This window comes from Phytophthora sojae (genome assembly GCF_000149755.1).
Source record: "Phytophthora sojae unplaced genomic scaffold PHYSOscaffold_40, whole genome shotgun sequence".
Classification (NCBI taxonomy): domain Eukaryota; phylum Oomycota; class Peronosporomycetes; order Peronosporales; family Peronosporaceae; genus Phytophthora; species Phytophthora sojae.
In genome coordinates, this window is record NW_009258154.1 from 1 (window position 1) to 17,818 (window position 17,818).

General features: G+C 41.7%; 9 protein-coding genes across 9 annotated transcripts; 4 read left to right on the plus strand and 5 right to left on the minus strand.

Annotated features, from left to right (window-relative positions):
- On the minus strand, positions 1–522 carry PHYSODRAFT_455044 (hypothetical protein; the record flags this gene model as incomplete). Its single annotated transcript, XM_009541837.1, has 2 exons — positions 1–83; positions 174–522. Coding segments are annotated over 2 exons (432 nt in total), but the record flags the coding sequence as incomplete, so codon positions are not given.
- Positions 523–1,484: 962 nt separating this feature from the next.
- Positions 1,485–2,580, minus strand: PHYSODRAFT_536482 (hypothetical protein; the record flags this gene model as incomplete). Its single annotated transcript, XM_009541838.1, has 3 exons — positions 1,485–1,514; positions 1,571–1,600; positions 1,675–2,580. The coding sequence occupies 3 exons, from the start codon at positions 2,578–2,580 to the stop codon at positions 1,485–1,487; spliced, it is 966 nt and encodes a 321-aa protein (XP_009540133.1).
- A 50-nt stretch (positions 2,581–2,630) lies between these two features.
- On the plus strand, positions 2,631–3,299 carry PHYSODRAFT_536487 (hypothetical protein; the record flags this gene model as incomplete). The annotated part of the gene is made up of 1 exon (XM_009541839.1): positions 2,631–3,299. The coding sequence occupies one exon, from the start codon at positions 2,631–2,633 to the stop codon at positions 3,297–3,299; it is 669 nt and encodes a 222-aa protein (XP_009540134.1).
- Positions 3,300–3,374: 75 nt separating this feature from the next.
- PHYSODRAFT_536473 (hypothetical protein) lies at positions 3,375–4,247 on the plus strand (the record flags this gene model as incomplete). The annotated part of the gene is made up of 1 exon (XM_009541840.1): positions 3,375–4,247. The coding sequence occupies one exon, from the start codon at positions 3,375–3,377 to the stop codon at positions 4,245–4,247; it is 873 nt and encodes a 290-aa protein (XP_009540135.1).
- Positions 4,248–4,552: 305 nt separating this feature from the next.
- Positions 4,553–5,905, plus strand: PHYSODRAFT_536478 (hypothetical protein; the record flags this gene model as incomplete). The annotated part of the gene is made up of 3 exons (XM_009541841.1): positions 4,553–5,240; positions 5,289–5,364; positions 5,482–5,905. 3 exons carry the CDS (start codon positions 4,553–4,555, stop codon positions 5,903–5,905), a joined length of 1,188 nt encoding a protein of 395 aa, XP_009540136.1.
- A 371-nt stretch (positions 5,906–6,276) lies between these two features.
- On the plus strand, positions 6,277–6,810 carry PHYSODRAFT_536469 (hypothetical protein; the record flags this gene model as incomplete). The annotated part of the gene is made up of 2 exons (XM_009541842.1): positions 6,277–6,372; positions 6,433–6,810. The coding sequence occupies 2 exons, from the start codon at positions 6,277–6,279 to the stop codon at positions 6,808–6,810; spliced, it is 474 nt and encodes a 157-aa protein (XP_009540137.1).
- A 4-nt stretch (positions 6,811–6,814) lies between these two features.
- On the minus strand, positions 6,815–7,213 carry PHYSODRAFT_536480 (hypothetical protein; the record flags this gene model as incomplete). The annotated part of the gene is made up of 1 exon (XM_009541843.1): positions 6,815–7,213. One exon carries the CDS (start codon positions 7,211–7,213, stop codon positions 6,815–6,817), a length of 399 nt encoding a protein of 132 aa, XP_009540138.1.
- Positions 7,214–9,358: 2,145 nt separating this feature from the next.
- Positions 9,359–10,849, minus strand: PHYSODRAFT_536466 (hypothetical protein; the record flags this gene model as incomplete). The annotated part of the gene is made up of 2 exons (XM_009541844.1): positions 9,359–9,928; positions 10,163–10,849. Coding segments are annotated over 2 exons (1,257 nt in total), but the record flags the coding sequence as incomplete, so codon positions are not given.
- A 5,946-nt stretch (positions 10,850–16,795) lies between these two features.
- On the minus strand, positions 16,796–17,779 carry PHYSODRAFT_343286 (hypothetical protein; the record flags this gene model as incomplete). Its single annotated transcript, XM_009541845.1, has 1 exon — positions 16,796–17,779. The coding sequence occupies one exon, from the start codon at positions 17,777–17,779 to the stop codon at positions 16,796–16,798; it is 984 nt and encodes a 327-aa protein (XP_009540140.1).
- Between the last annotated feature and the right edge of the window lie 39 nt (positions 17,780–17,818).

A 17,818-nucleotide genomic window follows, 5' to 3' on the forward strand; every position in this document is an offset into this window, starting at 1 on the left:
CTGCTTCACACGATTGAGTAATTTTTTTATCATACAGAAGTTGATCGCTGTAATTTTACTATAATCAATGTTCATCTGATATCCTTCAATGTCGTTTTCATCCACTTTCTTCAGATTTTCATTTGGTGTCATTGAGAGTAATTTTATGTATCCAGCTGCATACAAATCTTGACTAATGAAACCAATTTTTGGAATTGTTTCATCTGACCCTTTGTATTTGTATTCATAAACATTTAGATCATAGAATTTATCGCAATAATCAGTGTCTAATTGGTCGATAATGTCCTTACATCTACGATCCGATGTACAATAAATCGACGAACATTGAATAGGACCACCAAACATAGCAGCAACGCTAACTGTAACTGGACCCAATTGACTTGTTGTATAAGCTGTGCTTGTTCCTTGGGCATATAACTGACCACCAACATTAAATGTATTCGAAATGGTTCCACTAACGTGTAGAGTTGTACTTGGTGTTGTTGTACCTATTCCCAGTCGTCCATTTGTATCAAGAATCATTTTAGTTGAGTTATTGACTCCGAATCGCAAGTCATTATTAGTCAAATTGCCCATCCAAGTAGCATTTGTGGTAGTTGTATTTGCTCCAGAGTTAATTTCAATACAAAAATCTATTGGAGACACATTGTTTGATTGCAAATCTAATACTTTCTGGTATGAACCATCAACATAGTTTGCGGAACCAAAACAAGTAATTCCAGCGTTGGCTGTAGCATTAACAGCAATAGCTCCAGTTGATAAACAACGTAAAGTCTCTGATAAATTATTGGTCGCTGATTGAGTCAGAAACACTAGATCGCCAGCCGCAGCTGCTGTTCTTTGACATAAAATTACTCCATGAGGCATGCCATCGCTAAGAGCGTTTCTAAAAGCTATTCCTGCAGCGTTATATTGACCATTTGCATTAGTTGTAGCCAGTATATTTAATCCAAAAGCACTTGCATTAGTAGTTCCGGTAGTCGTTGTAGCATCAGAGCTCGTTAAATTTACTTTTGCAATATTCGTGATGTTTCTGTTTGAATCAACCACAAGAGCTTTACTTGCAATTGCCGTCCCAGCGGTCGCTCCAGATAAAAAGTTTAATTCAGTAGCCGACGATGTAATTAATGTTCCACCAAGCTTTAATCCAATAGTAGATGCATTATGATTTAAAATATCTACATTACCAGAAGTATCGCATTGTAATCGTCTTGTATTGTTTGAATTTAAAAAGAAACTATGGCTTGTAAAAGAGCCAATATCTTGAGCACCACCACTATTTTGAATGGTTAAGCGAAAGGTACTCGTTGAGGTTGTATTACTGATTGAAAGTGGAGTCGTTCCATTCGTTATCGCGAGCGAACTCGGTAATGTTAAATCTCCAGTGGAAGCAATGTTTGGTTGTGCAGCTGTAGACAGAGTTCCGGTTAATGTTGTAGCACTTAGCGATGAAATTCCAGATACTGCACCTGATGAACTAATTGTCATTCTTCCTGTATTACTTGTTTGAAAGACTAAATTGTTTGCTGTAGATGTTCCAAAATAAGCATCCCCATTGTTAAAATGAAACAGAGCACATGTTGAAGTACCATTTATAGATCTAAACGATTGCCCATTAGCAGTTAAAGTAGCGGTTATTAATCCTGTCGTATTCAATGATGTTAAAGTTCCAACTGAGGTAATATTTGGCTGAGCAGCTGTTTGAAGTGTTCCAGTAATTGATGTAGCCGTAAGAGTCGCTAAAGTTCCAATCGATGTAATATTGGGCTGAGCAGCTGTTTGAAGGGTTCCATATAAAGTTGAAGCGGATATATTCGTAGCTGTCAATGTGTTATTAACAGCTACATTTCCATTCGTTAATATTGACATTTGCACAGATCCATTATTTGATGCAAAAGTCAATGGATGATTTGAAAACGTTTGGAGACAACATTGAGTCCCATCGAACCACTGCTGATAAATTACTGTTCCATCAGTGATTTGATACAATGAGTTTGTTAATGCTGTCGATCCGATAATATCTAATTGTTTAGCTGGAGATGTATTATTAATGCCTACTAATCCAGTGGATCCTATCGTTATTTTTCTATTCCCATTTGTTCTCAAATGAAACTTATTCGCTGTTGTACTGCCAAATGTCTGATCTCCAGATACAGAATCAACAGATAATGAGCATGTGCTACTGGACAGGGAGTTATTACAAGTTATAGGAGTAGATCCACTAATAGTGAGTGTTGATGAAATTGTTCCCAATGATGTAATGTTAGGTTGTGCAGGTGTTTGAAGCGTTCCTGTTAATTGTGATGCTGAGAGATTATTAATGTTCGCGATGTCTCTGTTAGAGTCAACCGCAATCAATTTCCCAGCGGAAGCTGTTCCTGGTGTAATACCTGACAGCACACTCAAATCAATCATTGTTCCATTTTGATAGATATTTCCAGTGATGTACAAATCCGAAGTGTAATTCACCCCATTTCTTTTGTTATATCGCAAATCGCCAATACTAATAGTCAAGTAATCCAATAAGCCGATATAGTCTGATGGATTGTATAAGGATGGAATATAATTAGGTGGTAGCATTTTGTAAAACGATCCTTTATATAATATAACAGATAGATTTGTCATACAAGATGAGTTCAATTCCTGATTTTGGTGGAATGCTCCCAAAGGAGTTTAAGAAGAAATCGTTTGGAGTAAACGAAAAGCTTGGTATCCAGAAGCTTTTCCGAATGATAGTTTTAGGCCCAAGCTTCTCTGGTAAATCAAATCTAGCTTTTCATATACTTAAAGAGTCTCCACACGTCTATAGTCACCTTCATGTCATAGCACGCAATCCTGACCAAGAGTTATACGATTACATCAAAGAGAAACTACAAGGTTTTGTAACGTTTTATGATCCCGATGCCCCTCCAAGTGTTGATGCTATCAAAGAGATTCCAAATGCTTTACAACTTGTTATTATTGATGATTATTCCAACGATAAAAAGCTACAGAGAGATTTATTCAGTCATTTCTTTACTCGAGGAAGACACAAAGGACTTTCAACAATCTTCATAGCTCATAGCTATTTTGCTACTGACAAGATGATTAGATTGAATTCTGAATACATTGCTATTCTAAAAGCAAATTCAAAACGCGATCTACAGCTAATTTTGAAAGATTTCAATCTACCTGGAGTAAGTGAAGATGATATCTACAGGTATTACAAACAAGCAACATCTGAAAAGGGACAGATGTTGTTTATAGACTCTGTAAAGCAACGAATTCGGAAGAATTTCAAAGGTGAAGTTTTTAATTAATTTCTCTCATCGAATATAACCGTAAACAAAGTTTACTCTGCAATCTTCAATTCCTACAGATCGAATATTAGAACGATGACGAGCACTATCATTTTTAATCGTAATAACATTGTTTCCAATGGCTTGAATAATACATTCAGATTCAACTTTACTGGATCAAGCGTGAATTTCAAAAATCAAGAATTTGCTCTGTCGAGCCTGCAGATTTACAACTCTCAATTCAACATTAATGGAAGTTTATACAGCAACAACACGTTCAGCGTTTTAGTTCCAACCGCAGCTACTTATCAAACTGTTTCGATCACGCTTCCGAATGGGTACTATTCGTATGCAGATATATCAAACTACATTCAGTCTCAGTTAGTTAGCATTGGTGCATACTTGATTGATTCTCAAGGTAATAACGTTGTGTATATCGCTATGAGAGAAAACGCAACGTATTATTCATGCGAAATTACTTGCTTAGCAACACCAACTTCTGTTCCAAGTGGATATTCACGTCCATCGACTGGTTTATACTCATTAACCGGAACTGGATTACCAACCGCTACTAATACTCCTCGAATCACTGTTTCAAACAACGGATTTTCAAATGTGATTGGATTCAGTCCAGCAACGTACCCATCAAGTATTCAAACAACAAATCAAGTATTTTTGAGCAATATCTCTCCACAAATTAATCCCGTCAGCAGTTATTTAATTCGTTCTAATCTTATTAACAATCGGGTTAGCACACCACCTGATATTCTGACTTCGTTCAGTCCTCAAGGAACATCAATTGGTCAGTTGATCTCAATTCAGCCACCTGAATATCAGTGGCTCTCGATTAACGATGGAGCATACAGCAATATTACTCTGAGCATCGTCGATCAAGACTTTAACAATGTTAAATTTGAAGACCCCAATTCATTGATAATGCTATTAATTCGTGATAGAAAGGCTCCATAGGAGCCCAAGTTATTTTCAATAACTAAAACAATAATTGTAATTATATAGACTCGATAATTAGTAAGACTAAGAAATCTCGATTTCGTGTCTTGCGCCACTCAATCTTCGATTTAATGTTTCCAAGTTTTAAATCTCTCCGCGATCGAAAAAATAAATTGAAGCAACTCGCTGAGGAGAACAGTGAGGAGCTTCAATTAGCACGCATTAAGAATGATCGATACAAACTAACGCAATGGGCTACTGATCTGGATCAAACTATAGATAATTCGAAACTTCAGCAATTGCTAAGGAAAGTAGCTCCAACAATGACTTCAGCAGGTGTACAAGCAGCTCCATCAATGACAACAATGGGGATGCAAGCAGCTCCAACAATGACAACGATTGGAACACAAGTAACTCCTTCAATGACGACAATGGGTATGCAGGCAGTACCGGAAATGACAACAATGGACAGTCAATACGATTTAGAGGACATTGGAGATGAGGAAGATTCATTAAGTGATATTGATGATTCGCGAAGTACATATGAGTTTGGAACTCAAGTTGAATCAACCGATTTCAACTTTCAAAAGAATGCCCGAGAAAAAATAATTGATCAATACACCATCAATCCAACTATTATTAAAAGAAAGGTCAATCCAATTCTAAATTCTGGCACTCCAGATAAAAACGTCTATATTGGAACAGATGGCAAACTTTTCAATGTAAATAACGGTAAGTTAGCAAACAAATCACTAAATAACTATGATTGGGTTGCAACGTATGATTACATACTGAATCTTATTGACATTGAGACAGAAGATACCGCCGTTGGTTCGTCGCATCCGTTTGGATTCAACATTGAGTCTGGAGCATACGAAGTGCTTCGTGATATTTTGTTGAACAATACCTTTCCTGAGGGAACGAGATTACCAATCCCATATAAGAAGGGAAGAAACCAACACGGTGGGTATATTCCAGTAAATGGAGGTTTTCGAGTAAAACTATTTGATGGTGAATTAAAAGTTTTTGATGGCGATCGAGCAAAATCCAACAGCCAAGTCTCATGGGAATCGACACTTGATATGTATATCAAATTTTTGAAGCAAAATAACATATCATTCAAACAATCACCGATGTTCAAAAATCCTGAATCAAATACGTTCGCAAACAGTAATACCAATATTCAACCAGTGGATCCAAATGACAAGGTTATTTCAGATGGTAACAATCAAGTGAAAGATATTCTTATCAGATTATACAACGACAACCCTTGGTTAGCAGATGAGAAGGTATTTCTTGAAGGGCCAAAGATTGGGAAGAAAACATATTACCTTGGTGAATATGCAGCCATCATGAGTAAGAAACAGAAGGAAATTAGTCCGTCTATAAAGAGTCGTGTTGATAAAAATGCTAATTGGCTTGGAGCTCTAAACCACATTGTTGATAAATATGGTGACCGTCTTGTATCGGAGGGTATTACACTAAAGTCAGTCGATCCAAAACGATTTCAAAGAGCCCTCTCGATTGACTCCATGAGTGGTTTTGGTGTTGCAGGCGTTAAAGGACGTCGAAGTATTTTAAAACATGAATTTGATAAACTTCAAGGTGCTCGTGGTCTTGGTAATGATAATCGTCGTTTGGAAAGAGAATTAAAATTGATTCGACGAGCTTTTTGATTCTGTTTAATATAAGATGAATTCGAAAATTATAAAAGTGCGATATCCTAATCTTAGAGGTAAATCTATTAAATCAGCTGCTCATATTAATCAAGAAAGGTTATTGAAAACTCTAAGCAACCTTGTACTTCACGAAAAAAAAGCTGTAGGATCAGGTGTTCAACAACGAGCTATAATAGAAGCCCAGAGAGCAATCTTGGGCACCACGAAAAATAATAGCCTGACGGCAAAAGAGCTTGCTCTTGCGCCTAGGGCTTCAGAGCGTCGCTCTAAAAAACCAAGGACATTTGCGTTGTAGCCTTTTACATTTATTTTAGTTTTTTAATAGGCTTTATTTACTGGAATATATAGCATTTGCAAGAATTTAAAATATGAACTCTTACGTTTCGGTCAGTTGTGATGAGCTCACGGATGCTCAAAAAAAGAAGTTTCTAAAGACGTTGAAAGTATCTTTCACTGCTTCTCAAGTGAAAGGCTCCTCAAAGAAGTTAGCACTTCATCCAGAAAACGCAAAAAAATGGAAAAAGGCTGCTCAAGCTGGTAAAGGAGTATCAATTGTATTTTCACCAGGTGAAATCGCTGCTTCGTTAAATATGGACGGAGACGCTCTTACTGGATCTGGATTGAGTGGTGGGTCGCTATGGAGCTGGATCAAGGAAAAAGCATGGCCTTGGTTGAAAGAGAATGTGTGGCCTGTAGTTAAACCACTGGTATCTGGTGTTGTTGATCAAGGCGCTCAAGCTCTTGGAGCGTATACAGGACAGCCAGGATTAGTCAATGCTGTTCGAGGTGAAGTAAAAAATCTTACTGGTGTTGGCGTCTGTAAAAAGGGATCGCCTGAAATGAAAGCAAAGATGGCTAAGCTACGGTCTATGCGCAAGAGTGGAGGAAGTTTCAGACTTTGAATAATCACCAGTATCTACTAGTGTAGGGGTGACACAAGTCATTTCTTTCATATAGAAGTTTTCGATATTTTTTTTCGATCTGATCAAACGGAACATTGAATACTTCTTCCAAGCGAGATTGGTATCGTCTATCAACAATTAGATACTTAAACTTCATATAAGGATTAATCTGAATCAATTGTTGTTTGATGAGGTCAAATTCGTTTATCGTGTTAATCTGATGTTTATATTTTTGCAGTTCCTTATTCTCCTCAGACAGTATTCTGTTTTTCTTATGGATTATAGATAGTTCCTTCTTATACATTTTTATTTGGATGATGTTATGGTGCTGAGTGCAGTAATCACCCTTTTTTGCTTCTCTGGTGCATTGCGTGTCTTTTTTGGTAATAAATTTACAAGTCATCTTTATATTATTGATGTTATTTTTTGGATTTGAAGTATAATTTCTCTAAATTTGACATCCTGTTCTTGTTAATCAATCTGAGATTGTCTTGTGGCTCCCAGGTGTTTTCACTGTCTGCGTATCCTTTCCATTTCACTAGATACTTAGTTTTACCATTTGCGTCCTTCTTGTGGTCCAAAAGCTTTTCTACTTCCCAGATTTGATTCTTTTCAACAGGTGCTTCGGTTTGTTCTGCTTGGACAACTTTTAAATCGCTTGCTGGTTTGTAAAGTGTATGATTGTTCTTTGATTTGATTTCTACCCGATATCCATCTATACCAATTACTTTATATACTGTTTTGCTCCATTTCGATGATTCCTTTCCAAATGTCTTCGGTTTAAGTCGATATCGAACGCTATCGTCTATTTCGAATTCACTCGATACCTGCTCCAATACTTGCTGGTTATGTTTTAGATCATTTTGGATAATCTCACCTTTCATTTCATTTGGAGTTGCGTGGATTGCACTGTGCTCGGTTAAATTATAGTTTTCAATTACATCCATAAGCAACTTCTGAGTCAATTTCTTTGGATTTATTTTGATGAGTCTCTGTTTTATTGTGCGGTTGAATCGTTCAATTTTACCAAGGGTATTATGATCTCCTGGTTCATTGTTGAAGTGCTCAATGTTTTGTGATTTGAAAAAGTCCAAGACTTGTTTATTAAGAAACTCTTTTCCATTGTCAGACGTGATAATATTCACGTGGTGTGTCTTCACGAATTGTTTTAGGGCATGAAGAACCGATGATGCCTGCTTGTTTGGTAATACCTTGGCAAAACCAATACGAGAATTGATATTGATAATGGTTAAGTATGTAGTGTTCTTATAGAAAGCCAAGTCCATTTGCCAGCTATTTGGATTGTGTGAAACAATCTTGAATGATTCATCCTTCTTCCGTTTTTCTTGATGTTCTTGTATATTAGATTGTTTTGCATACCATTCCTTTATCTGTTTTAGTGTAATACTTGGATCGATAGCTTTTGCTTTGTGATATAGCTTGCTTGCTGATATGAAACCAGTCTTTGGGTTGTGGTAGAGCTTGGTGAGTAGTAAGTCAGACATCTTTATATTAGGGATTAGATTTCTAATGGAATCGTTGTAATACCATCTTCCAAAACCTTCCTCTTATCGTAGTAGTAATTTAATCCTACCTTCTCCTGTGAGTATGTAATGATATTCTGCGTTTGTTTATCAATGCGGAAGCCTTTGTTTGTTGCAGACAATGTAATTCGTTTTTCAACGATGCTTTTGAATGCATTCGGGTTTAGAATGTCAGAATTCTTACCATTAGATTGTTGAACACCCTTCACAGACACCTTTTGCTTATGACCTTTATCACCATCATAGCAAATATAGTTCTTGCTTGCGAGTGATACAATAGCATTACCTCTCCATTCTTCCTTGAACAAACCTGGAACACGTCTATCGAATGCAGCATTTTCCTCAGTATCCTCTCTAGGAAACCAATCATATTGATGCAGTTTATAGTGCTTACGAAGTTCTGGTTTGATAAGGTTTTCAAATGGGTGTTCATCAGTAAATGCAATGTAGGCTGAATCGGTATCCATTTCCTGATACTGAAAGTCAGAGCGATGGAAGTAATAGTCAATACAATCATAGTAAAATTGTAGCATACGGAGTTTGGCAAGTTGATAGATTGCAATTGAGATATGAATTGGATTATTCATTTGGATTCGTCGCTTGTTGTTCGTAATTTCGTGAATGTCTCCACTGATTGGTTCCAAGTGATGGAAATTAAAATGCTCAATTGCAGTAGAAATTTTAGTTTCATCTGATTGATACTTAACTTCCTTATGCTTTGTTTTATCCATGCCAGATCGTCCAAATGGACCACTATTTCCAACAAGCTTCATCGTTTCAGCTAATACTTTACTATCAGGATTTTTATCACCTTTCCGGCGAGCATCGGATACAGCATTCATAAACTTCTCAAATGGTCGAGACTCATATGCTTTGATGAATGAATAAGTCTTGGTGATTTCCATTCCGTGTTGAATGTACCATTTTAGTAGCGGTGTATAGACCAAAATCTTTTCACCAAAATAGCTACCAATAAGTTTTCTAGATGCTGTACGCTTGCGATCTTTTTGAGTCTTGTTGTATTCATACATGTGGCTACCAATGACTGATTCATCACAAGGATTAATTTCAATGTTCTTGAAAATTGGTGTCATCTCACTGAAATACTCTTTCAAATGCGCTGGAGTTTCAATATCACATTCCAGGAATCCAAATTGTTTATCATTCATGATGTCATCCATAATACCATCATATGCTTCAATAGTAGTTAAGCGACCACAAGGCATCGAGTTTCCTGCAGCCCATAAGTATAGAGCATTGGCGTCATAACCAATTATCTTCTTCACAAGCTTCGATTTGTTATGTCTGATGAATGTTTCATTTGCTTCAGCGTAACGATTGAAAATTATCGATGGACCTCCAGCAATGTTTGCTTTCATTTTGTAAAAAATGTCTTTGTGTTCCTCATCAATGGACCAGATAAGCTTATTCGCATTTGCTTCCGTTAGTTTGTAGTCTTTGAATCGAATGATTGACATATCTTTACGAGCTACATTGCAACTGATACAACTAATATTGATATTGCCATTGATATGGCCTTTGTTGTTATTGACACGGTCAGCAGATACGTTCGACTCATTCAATTGACAATTGCAATACGAACACATATATTTTCGCTTGGCTAATAGATGGTTGAGATGATCAATTGCCAAGTCAAATTCGCGATTGGATTCAGCATCTTGCTTCTTGTATCCTTTATAGCGATGGTTAGGAAACTTGAATGCTTTACCCGGTGTTTGGTTAGGTAGCTTTAAATCTTTGTAAAGTGTTTGGTATGAAATCTTTTCAGCGAGACCCGGAAGAGAGACGCCATCCGTGAAAATGTCTAATCCATAGCCTCGATAGAATTCACGCTGAATCTTGATTGCTTTTACAAATGGAGCTACATCAAGGTTGTTATACCAAATAAGTAAGTCGCTAATGGTATTCATATTATAATGGTTCCAAACAAACTTCATACGTTCATAATCATCATCACTGATCTTCGTGTTTCTCAGCTTCGAGTCGAATGCTTCTCTTGGAGGTAATCCAGTTTCGTTTAGCTTATCAAATGTTGTGATATATTCGTAAGGGAAATTGCCTTTTGACAACTCACAAGTGCATCGAATCTTATCTTCACATTGGCATTTGCCTAAGTATGTCTTTAGGTATGTATCATAGCTTGTTCCTGCAGTAATATAATTGCTAATGTCAAGCATTTTCAGCTTATCAGTAGCGATACACATATATCCAGGATTCTTGATTACCATTCGTAGGTTATCGCAGCCGATTACATCAAAAATCTCTTTTTTGATTAAGTTGATATCATATTTTCCTGAATTGAAACCAAGTAGAGGAACTTGACTGACAGATTCGTCGATTGCTGTACGTTCTTTGGTAAGTGTCTTCTTATCTAGTTTCTCTGAGCGTTTGTTCAACTTCTCGTAGAGGATTTGGAACTTGTTTTTGTTGTAATCAATAATCTTATCAGCGATCGAATTGATGTACTCAAACATTACCGATACTAGCTGATGTGGATCTTCATTGATAAAACATCTAACTTCCCCAGTCAAGCTATTGCAGATTGATACACTCACAGCTTGATGTTCATTTGTTAGAACTGTTTTGTTTTCGATTAAAATCATTGGCCTTGTTTTGTGTTCAAGACAACGGGTTGGTGATTTTGCGTTACCAGTTCCATAAATTGCCGTTTTTGAGCAATCTTCGATTTTACAAATCTTGTTTCCATCGAGTGGTTTAAGGATTGCTTCAAAATCATATACGATAAAATGGTCAAGGTAAAAGTCTTGAGTCTTTAAACCATATTTGGCATATAACGATTTGATTTTGTTGTCTGCTGGTCGGTATAGTGTTGGGTTAGGGGGAAAAGCTTCTAATGTTTAGGATTCGCACTTATTTTTCTTATGATTCTTTAGTTTAGTAGCACATCCAAAAACCATTTCACATTTTGGGCAAACATATTTGGCCATAGCTTTATCAATATCAGTAATATACATTGCGTGTCCGTTGTAATCCATAATGTTAATAGTTGTCTCGAATTTTTTTTCTGAAGCTCTTATTTTAGACACTTCTGACGTTTCTATATCCATTTCAAACACATCAATATTAACTTTGAAACACTCCTCAAAGTCATCGAACTGATAGATATCAATTGGCTTAAATGCTTTATATGTATCTACAGAATAGTTAATTTTCTTAAATTCACAATACTGTTTGAATCGATGTTTTACTGCGGCTGTGATACGTCGATAGTCTTTCTTAGGCTCGTCTTGTAAATGGTATGCAATACAGTGGAACATGCATTTGTTTTCTGTTTTAGGAAAGTTTAAAATGTGTCGATTATCCGTTATTGCTTTCGGAACAACTACTTCACTATCACCAAGAGAATGATTTCTGTAGTAGATCATGATCTTAAAAGCGTTAATCTCCTGAAGTTTAACTCCGCTTCTCGGAGTAGAGATTTTAGTAGTGAAATCTTTTGATTTAATATGATCAATAACCTTCGATCTAATATCTTTCCTAGAGTTAATTGCGATCGGTTGATCGAATATAGATGTATTGGATTGGGGTCGATACTCGTAATCAAATGGTTCTTCAAAGCGTTCATCGATTAGCTTGTATCCTAATTGAATATTAACTTTAAATGCCTTGTCTTGATGAGCCAAAACATTTTCAAGTTTGGTAAAGAATGACCGTTGAGAGATATTTCCATAAAGATGAGATTCAACGAACTTGGTCTTTGATGCTTTATAAGTTGGTTTACTAATGCGCGTGTTTGACAAGTTGGTTTTGATCTTATCTTCATTAATTTTATAGTATCTCGAAATCAATTTGATGTTAGATGGCTTGAGAATATTATTGATGTACACAACGCGCCCATTTTTATTACGGATCTTAACTCGATAAGAGTCTCCCCAAGCTTTTAATGGAATCTTTAGTTTCAGAAGTTGATTAAATGCATCCGAAGACTTCGCCATTTTTTTCTTATATATTGGTTGAGAAATTTGAAATGATAAATTTAAAAAATCGTACGTATATATCTATAAAAGAAATATCAAGATAGAAATTTTTTGTACGTATATAAACAAAATGAAGAAAACAATAAAAAAATAAATACTCTAATCCAGATATTTCTGTGTCTCTCAGCTATGCCCCGAACCTTCGCAAATTTTTGGTGTTGGAAATTGCTTCAAAAATGCTTGTTTTTAATGAGGACATAGGAAAGTCGGCTTGGTTGTGTTTTGTGGAAAGGGCGTGTGGAATAGGTTTGTTGATCTGAGAGGGTATAGAACGGTCTCTAGGGTTGTGTGAGAAACGTTGGAAAAAAAAACGTACACGAAATGTTCCAGTATATACTACTGGCGTCACCGATCGTGATCGTACTGAAGAAGAACGGGGTCGACATCCGGATGTGCATTGATTACCGGATCGTGAACGGGTTCATCCAGTTGTCCAGCTATCCTCTCCCGCTCATTGACGACCTGCTAATCGGGTTCGAGAGCGCGATGTGGTTTATGAGTCTGGACATGGCCAGCGGCTTCTGGGCGATCAGGATGACGGAGCGAGCCAAGCTCATCTCGGCGTTCGTGTCGCCATTCGGTCACTACCAGTGGCGACGCATGCCATTTGGTCTGAAGAATGCTCCGCTGGTGTACCAGCAGATGATCAACAACTGTCTGTGGGGCTTTGTTCGACTACCACCTGGTAAGGAAGCTCAGGTGGATCAGGACGTAGTGGATTATCTGGGTTTGAAGCCGCAAGAGGACAACGTCGCAGGGAGCGACGCCGGATCGGACGACGAAATCCTGTCTGACCGACGTCTACCCGCGCTGACAGACCAGACGACTGTGTTCCAACGTAACATCCCGGCGCCGATGCAGATGGGCCCTGTCGTAGGACGGAGCTCGTACATTGACGACATCGCGCATGGGGCGCCTACGTGGGATCAACTTTGCATCGATCTGGATGCGCTACTGTTTCGGTTGCGGTATTGGAACATCTCTGTCAGTCGACCGAAGAGTGAATTCGGTAAGCGCTTGATCCCGTATCTCTCTCATGAGATCAGTGCAGAAGGACTCAGGGCGACGCCGAAGATCGCTAAGGGCGTACTGGATCTACCATTCCCGTCTACTCTGAAGGGGGTCCAGTCCTTCCTCGGCAGTCTGAACTACTACCACAAGTTCATAGAGGATTTCCCGGTGGTAGCTGCAGTCCTGTACGAGCTGAGCGACGACCAAGTGTGATCCGGTAGGGACTTGTCGAGGGCGAAGGAAGCGTTCGAGATCCTGAAGCGGAAGATCCTGTCAACCCCATTGCTACGTCATCCGGACCGGACCAAGCCGTTCGTCATCATTCCTCACGCGAACCAGTGGGCAGCCTGTGCAGTCCTCGGTCAAGAGCATGACGGACTGATTCAGCCCGTCCGTTTCACGGGGCGTGTACTGAATGAGTCGGAAGTCCGATATCACGTTGCGGAGAAGGAAGTCATCACGATCATCAGAGTACTGGATGTATTCAGGACGATCCTGGAAGGATGTTCGATAATCGTGTACACCCGCTATTCGGTACTCAAATGGGTGATTCAGTCCAAGTCAGCGGATGGACGTTGCGTACCATGGGGCGTCACTCTTTCCCAGTGGGACCTGGAAGTTCGCCGAATTCAGCGAGATGAAGACGGTCTAGCCGCTATACTCGGTGCGGGTATCACCCCCCGAGAGCACTTGGACCGGATCGCAGAGTCGCTGATTCCAGCCAAGGGGCGGGTCAAGCCACCACCGGTGGTGAGCATGGAGATGTTGGACGCTGACTTTAAGGGGATTGTGTTAAGCTTCGATGGAGCAGCCAAGACGTCGACTCGCCAAGGAAGCTGCGGATGCATCCTGTGGAGCCTGCCTGGTTGGAGCGTACTGGATGCACAAGGTTTCATCCTGAGTGATGTCACTGTGAACGATGCAGAATATCACGGCTTACTGAATGGACTGACCATGGCACTGGATCGGGGCGTTCAAGACCTGATCGTGGTTGGAGACTCTCGCATTGTGATACAACAAGTCCAAGGGCTGATTAACTGCAACCAACCCAACCTTCAACGACATCTGGCTCGGTGCAAAACTCTGGAAGGACGATTCAGTACGCTTCGGCTCGTTCATGTGAAACGTGAATACAATTCGGCCGCGGACTACCTGACCTCCAAGACGCTGGCGCTGGGTATCACGTGGACTGTCTATGATGAGGAGGAACGAATCCATCTGCAGCGAGTGTCAAAGATCCACGAAAAGCTGATGAAGCCAGTGGTTGTGGCGCAGGATGTGAGTGAGGGAGTTCAGGATGCACCAGATGGATCGGCTGCGAAGAAGGTGGTGGCACCGGATGTGGGGTCACCAGACGATGTCGAACAGGACCCCGGTTCTGCTCCGTTACCTCACTGTGCTCGAGTCATGGCGGTCCTGACCAGATCGAAAACACAGGAACAGACAGAGTCAAGTGGCCCATTGGGTCCGTTGGAGTTCCAAGCCGAGAGGTGGCGCAGGATTAAGGCACACCAAGATCAGGATGAGTTCATTTCGGAAGTCAGAGCGTATCTGAGTGGCGACCTGGATCGATTCTCTCCGAGGCGGCTTCGCAAGATCGCGAAGCTCTCGGACTTGTTTGCACTGGATGCCAGAGGCATCCTGTATCGACTCGCGCGGTCTACTCGAGATCGACCTCGGGACGTACAGGATGAGCCACGTCTTGTGGTGCCACAAACCCTGCATGCTGACTTGCTGCATTACACTCACGAAGACTTTCAAGGTGGACACCAGGGAATTACCCGCACCCACGAGCGGTTACGCTCCGAGTTCTACTGGCCCGGCACGTATGCCGACGTGGAACGTTTCGTGAAGGAGTGCGTTGACTGTGCAAGTGGAAAGGGGCGACCTCCCAACCCTGGACCGTCACCTGGTAACATCAAGCCCAGGCGCCCGTTTGAAGTTGTGTCGATGGATTTTGTGACGCACATGCCCAAGTTGGCACGAGGGAACACCTTCCTACTGCTTTTGCAGGATTCATTCTCTGGTTACGTGATGTGTAAACCCATGTCGTCTACTACGGCACAGGATGTAGCAGAGGCCTATGAAGAGCGAATCTTCCGCAATTTCGGTGCGTCGTCGATGATCAGACACGATCAAGACCCACGTTTCATGAGTGAGGTCTTCACTCGGTTTCGGGAGCTACTCGGCAGTCGTCAGCGCGCCACGTTGGCATATCGTTCTCAAGCGAACGGCCAACAGGAACGTTCGGTGCAGACCGTCATCCGGAGCGTCCGCGCTTACATCGCTGAGTCTGACCAGTCTGACTGGGACGATCACGCTGAGCGACTGATGTTCGCCCTCAACACCTCGTTCGACGCGACCCGATTGGACACTCCATTCTATCTGGTACACGGTTGGGATGCGCAAGGCACGGTGTCGGCGATGTTAGGACCGAAACCATCCAGTGTGCCTGAACGCACTGCGTACGAGTGGCGTCGGAAATTTCAGCGCGACTACAGCTACGCAATAGCCTGTGCCGAGGACCTCCAGAGACAAGCGAAGCGAACACGATTGGAAGAACAGACACGCAAGTGGAGACAATTGTCCGAGAGGCTGAAGACAGGATTTGAGAAGGGTGATTCGGTATGGGTCTACATCCCGAAAGTCCAGACCGGATTGAGCCGCAAGCTGGCTCACATGTGGCATGGGCCGTTCAGGATCGAAGAGGTACACGATGACTTCAGAGTGAAACTCAAGGTGGAGGACACAGGATATCGTGTTAACCCCTGGGTACACATCAGCCGCCTCAAGCCTCGCGCTCTGTTTCCGAAGCAACCTACCGCGGAACTCGATCTGGGTGATGACGACGATTTCGATGCAGCCCTGCTGCCCGAGGACAGCTGGGAGCCGGACGAACAGAATGATGAGTACGAAGTGGAAAAGATTCTGGACCTCCGGTGGGCCAAGCGGACTCGTACTTCCACGAGATTCCGCGAGTACCTGATCAAGTGGAATGGATACGACGATCCTGAGTGGTTACCAGTGACCAGGCTCAATTGTGGTGCGCTTCTGTATGAATTCAATCAGAGTGCCCGTGCTAAGGCCAGGTTCCAGTCTATGCAGGCTGGTGATGACCACCCCAGTGTCTAGTACCGGATTGAACACTCGATCCTGACCGCCGACGTGTGACCTGACTGAAACTGAATGTGATTCTGATTGTGAACCGTCGACGCTGAATTTGTGGAGAATTCGAGTGGAGTAGTGGAAAAATGAAGATACCGACTGAATCGACCAGTGACTGTGCCCCTGAATGGAGTGAGCGACAGAATGACGGACCGAATGACATAAGACTAAGACGAAGAAGTGAGGTGATGAACGTGAATGACATGAAATTGTGGAGATTAGCTTGTGGCTACACCGAGTGTGCAACTAGCTACGGTGATCAGCGCAGACCCAGTTGTTGGCACGCTCATCGGGAGACAGCAGCATTTTCCGGATGTGCGCCGGACGATCCGCGATGATCCTATCGAGGGTCCACCCTGTCCACTGGATGCGAGCCGGTTCTTCGCGATCCAGGATTTCGAGCTGCTCGGCCATCGTGTACGGCTTCCCATCCGGTTTCTTCTCGGACTTGTCAAACAGGATCCAGGGACAGACCTTCGCAGGATATACCCAGATGCCCGGCTCGTACAGAATCGTCTTCGGGGCTCCTGCTTTCAGAAGTTCGGTGATCAACTCGGCGTATTTCTTGATGACAGGATCATGCAGACCCTTGCGTTTCTTTTTCTCCTTCACCCCATACGACGAGTCCTCTGGATACGTCACCCAGTGTCCCGCGTACCAGATGACCAGCGCGTTGTCCTTCATGAACTTCACGATCTTGGTCAGCACGACGTGGACCTTCACTCCCAAGGCGTAACGCTTGTGGAAGAGGAGGTTGATGACACGACGTTTGTACATCCGCTCGCCCGGTCGGGTCTCCATGATCGCCCGGTACTCGTCCACATTGAAGCGATCCTTGAGTGGCCCCGTCCCGCCGTTGTGGTTCGGTGCGTAGTCAGGGAAACCTGCGGACTGGTAGACGGCGTAAGTCGTACTGGGTGCAAAAGTGGTCAGGATGCCCTTGTGGTACCACGAAGTGATGCCTCGACCCGGTTCCTCGATCACGGTCAGCTCTTCAGGAGTAAGATCTTTCATCTCCTTGCGAGCGAGTGGAGACTTCTTGCGTTCATCACCAGGTCGAGACTTCTTGCGTTCCTTGCCAGATCCAGTGGTGGCTGAATCCGATTGAGATGACACTGAACTAGCCCTGCGCTTGGGACGACGAGTCGAAGGCAAAACGAGATCCGGTGCAGCGTTGGCGTCCGGTACCTCCGTGTCATCCTGTTGTGCTGCTGCCTCACGAGCTTCCATCCGGTCGATCTTGGCTTGAGCCTCCTCGCTGGGTTCCCA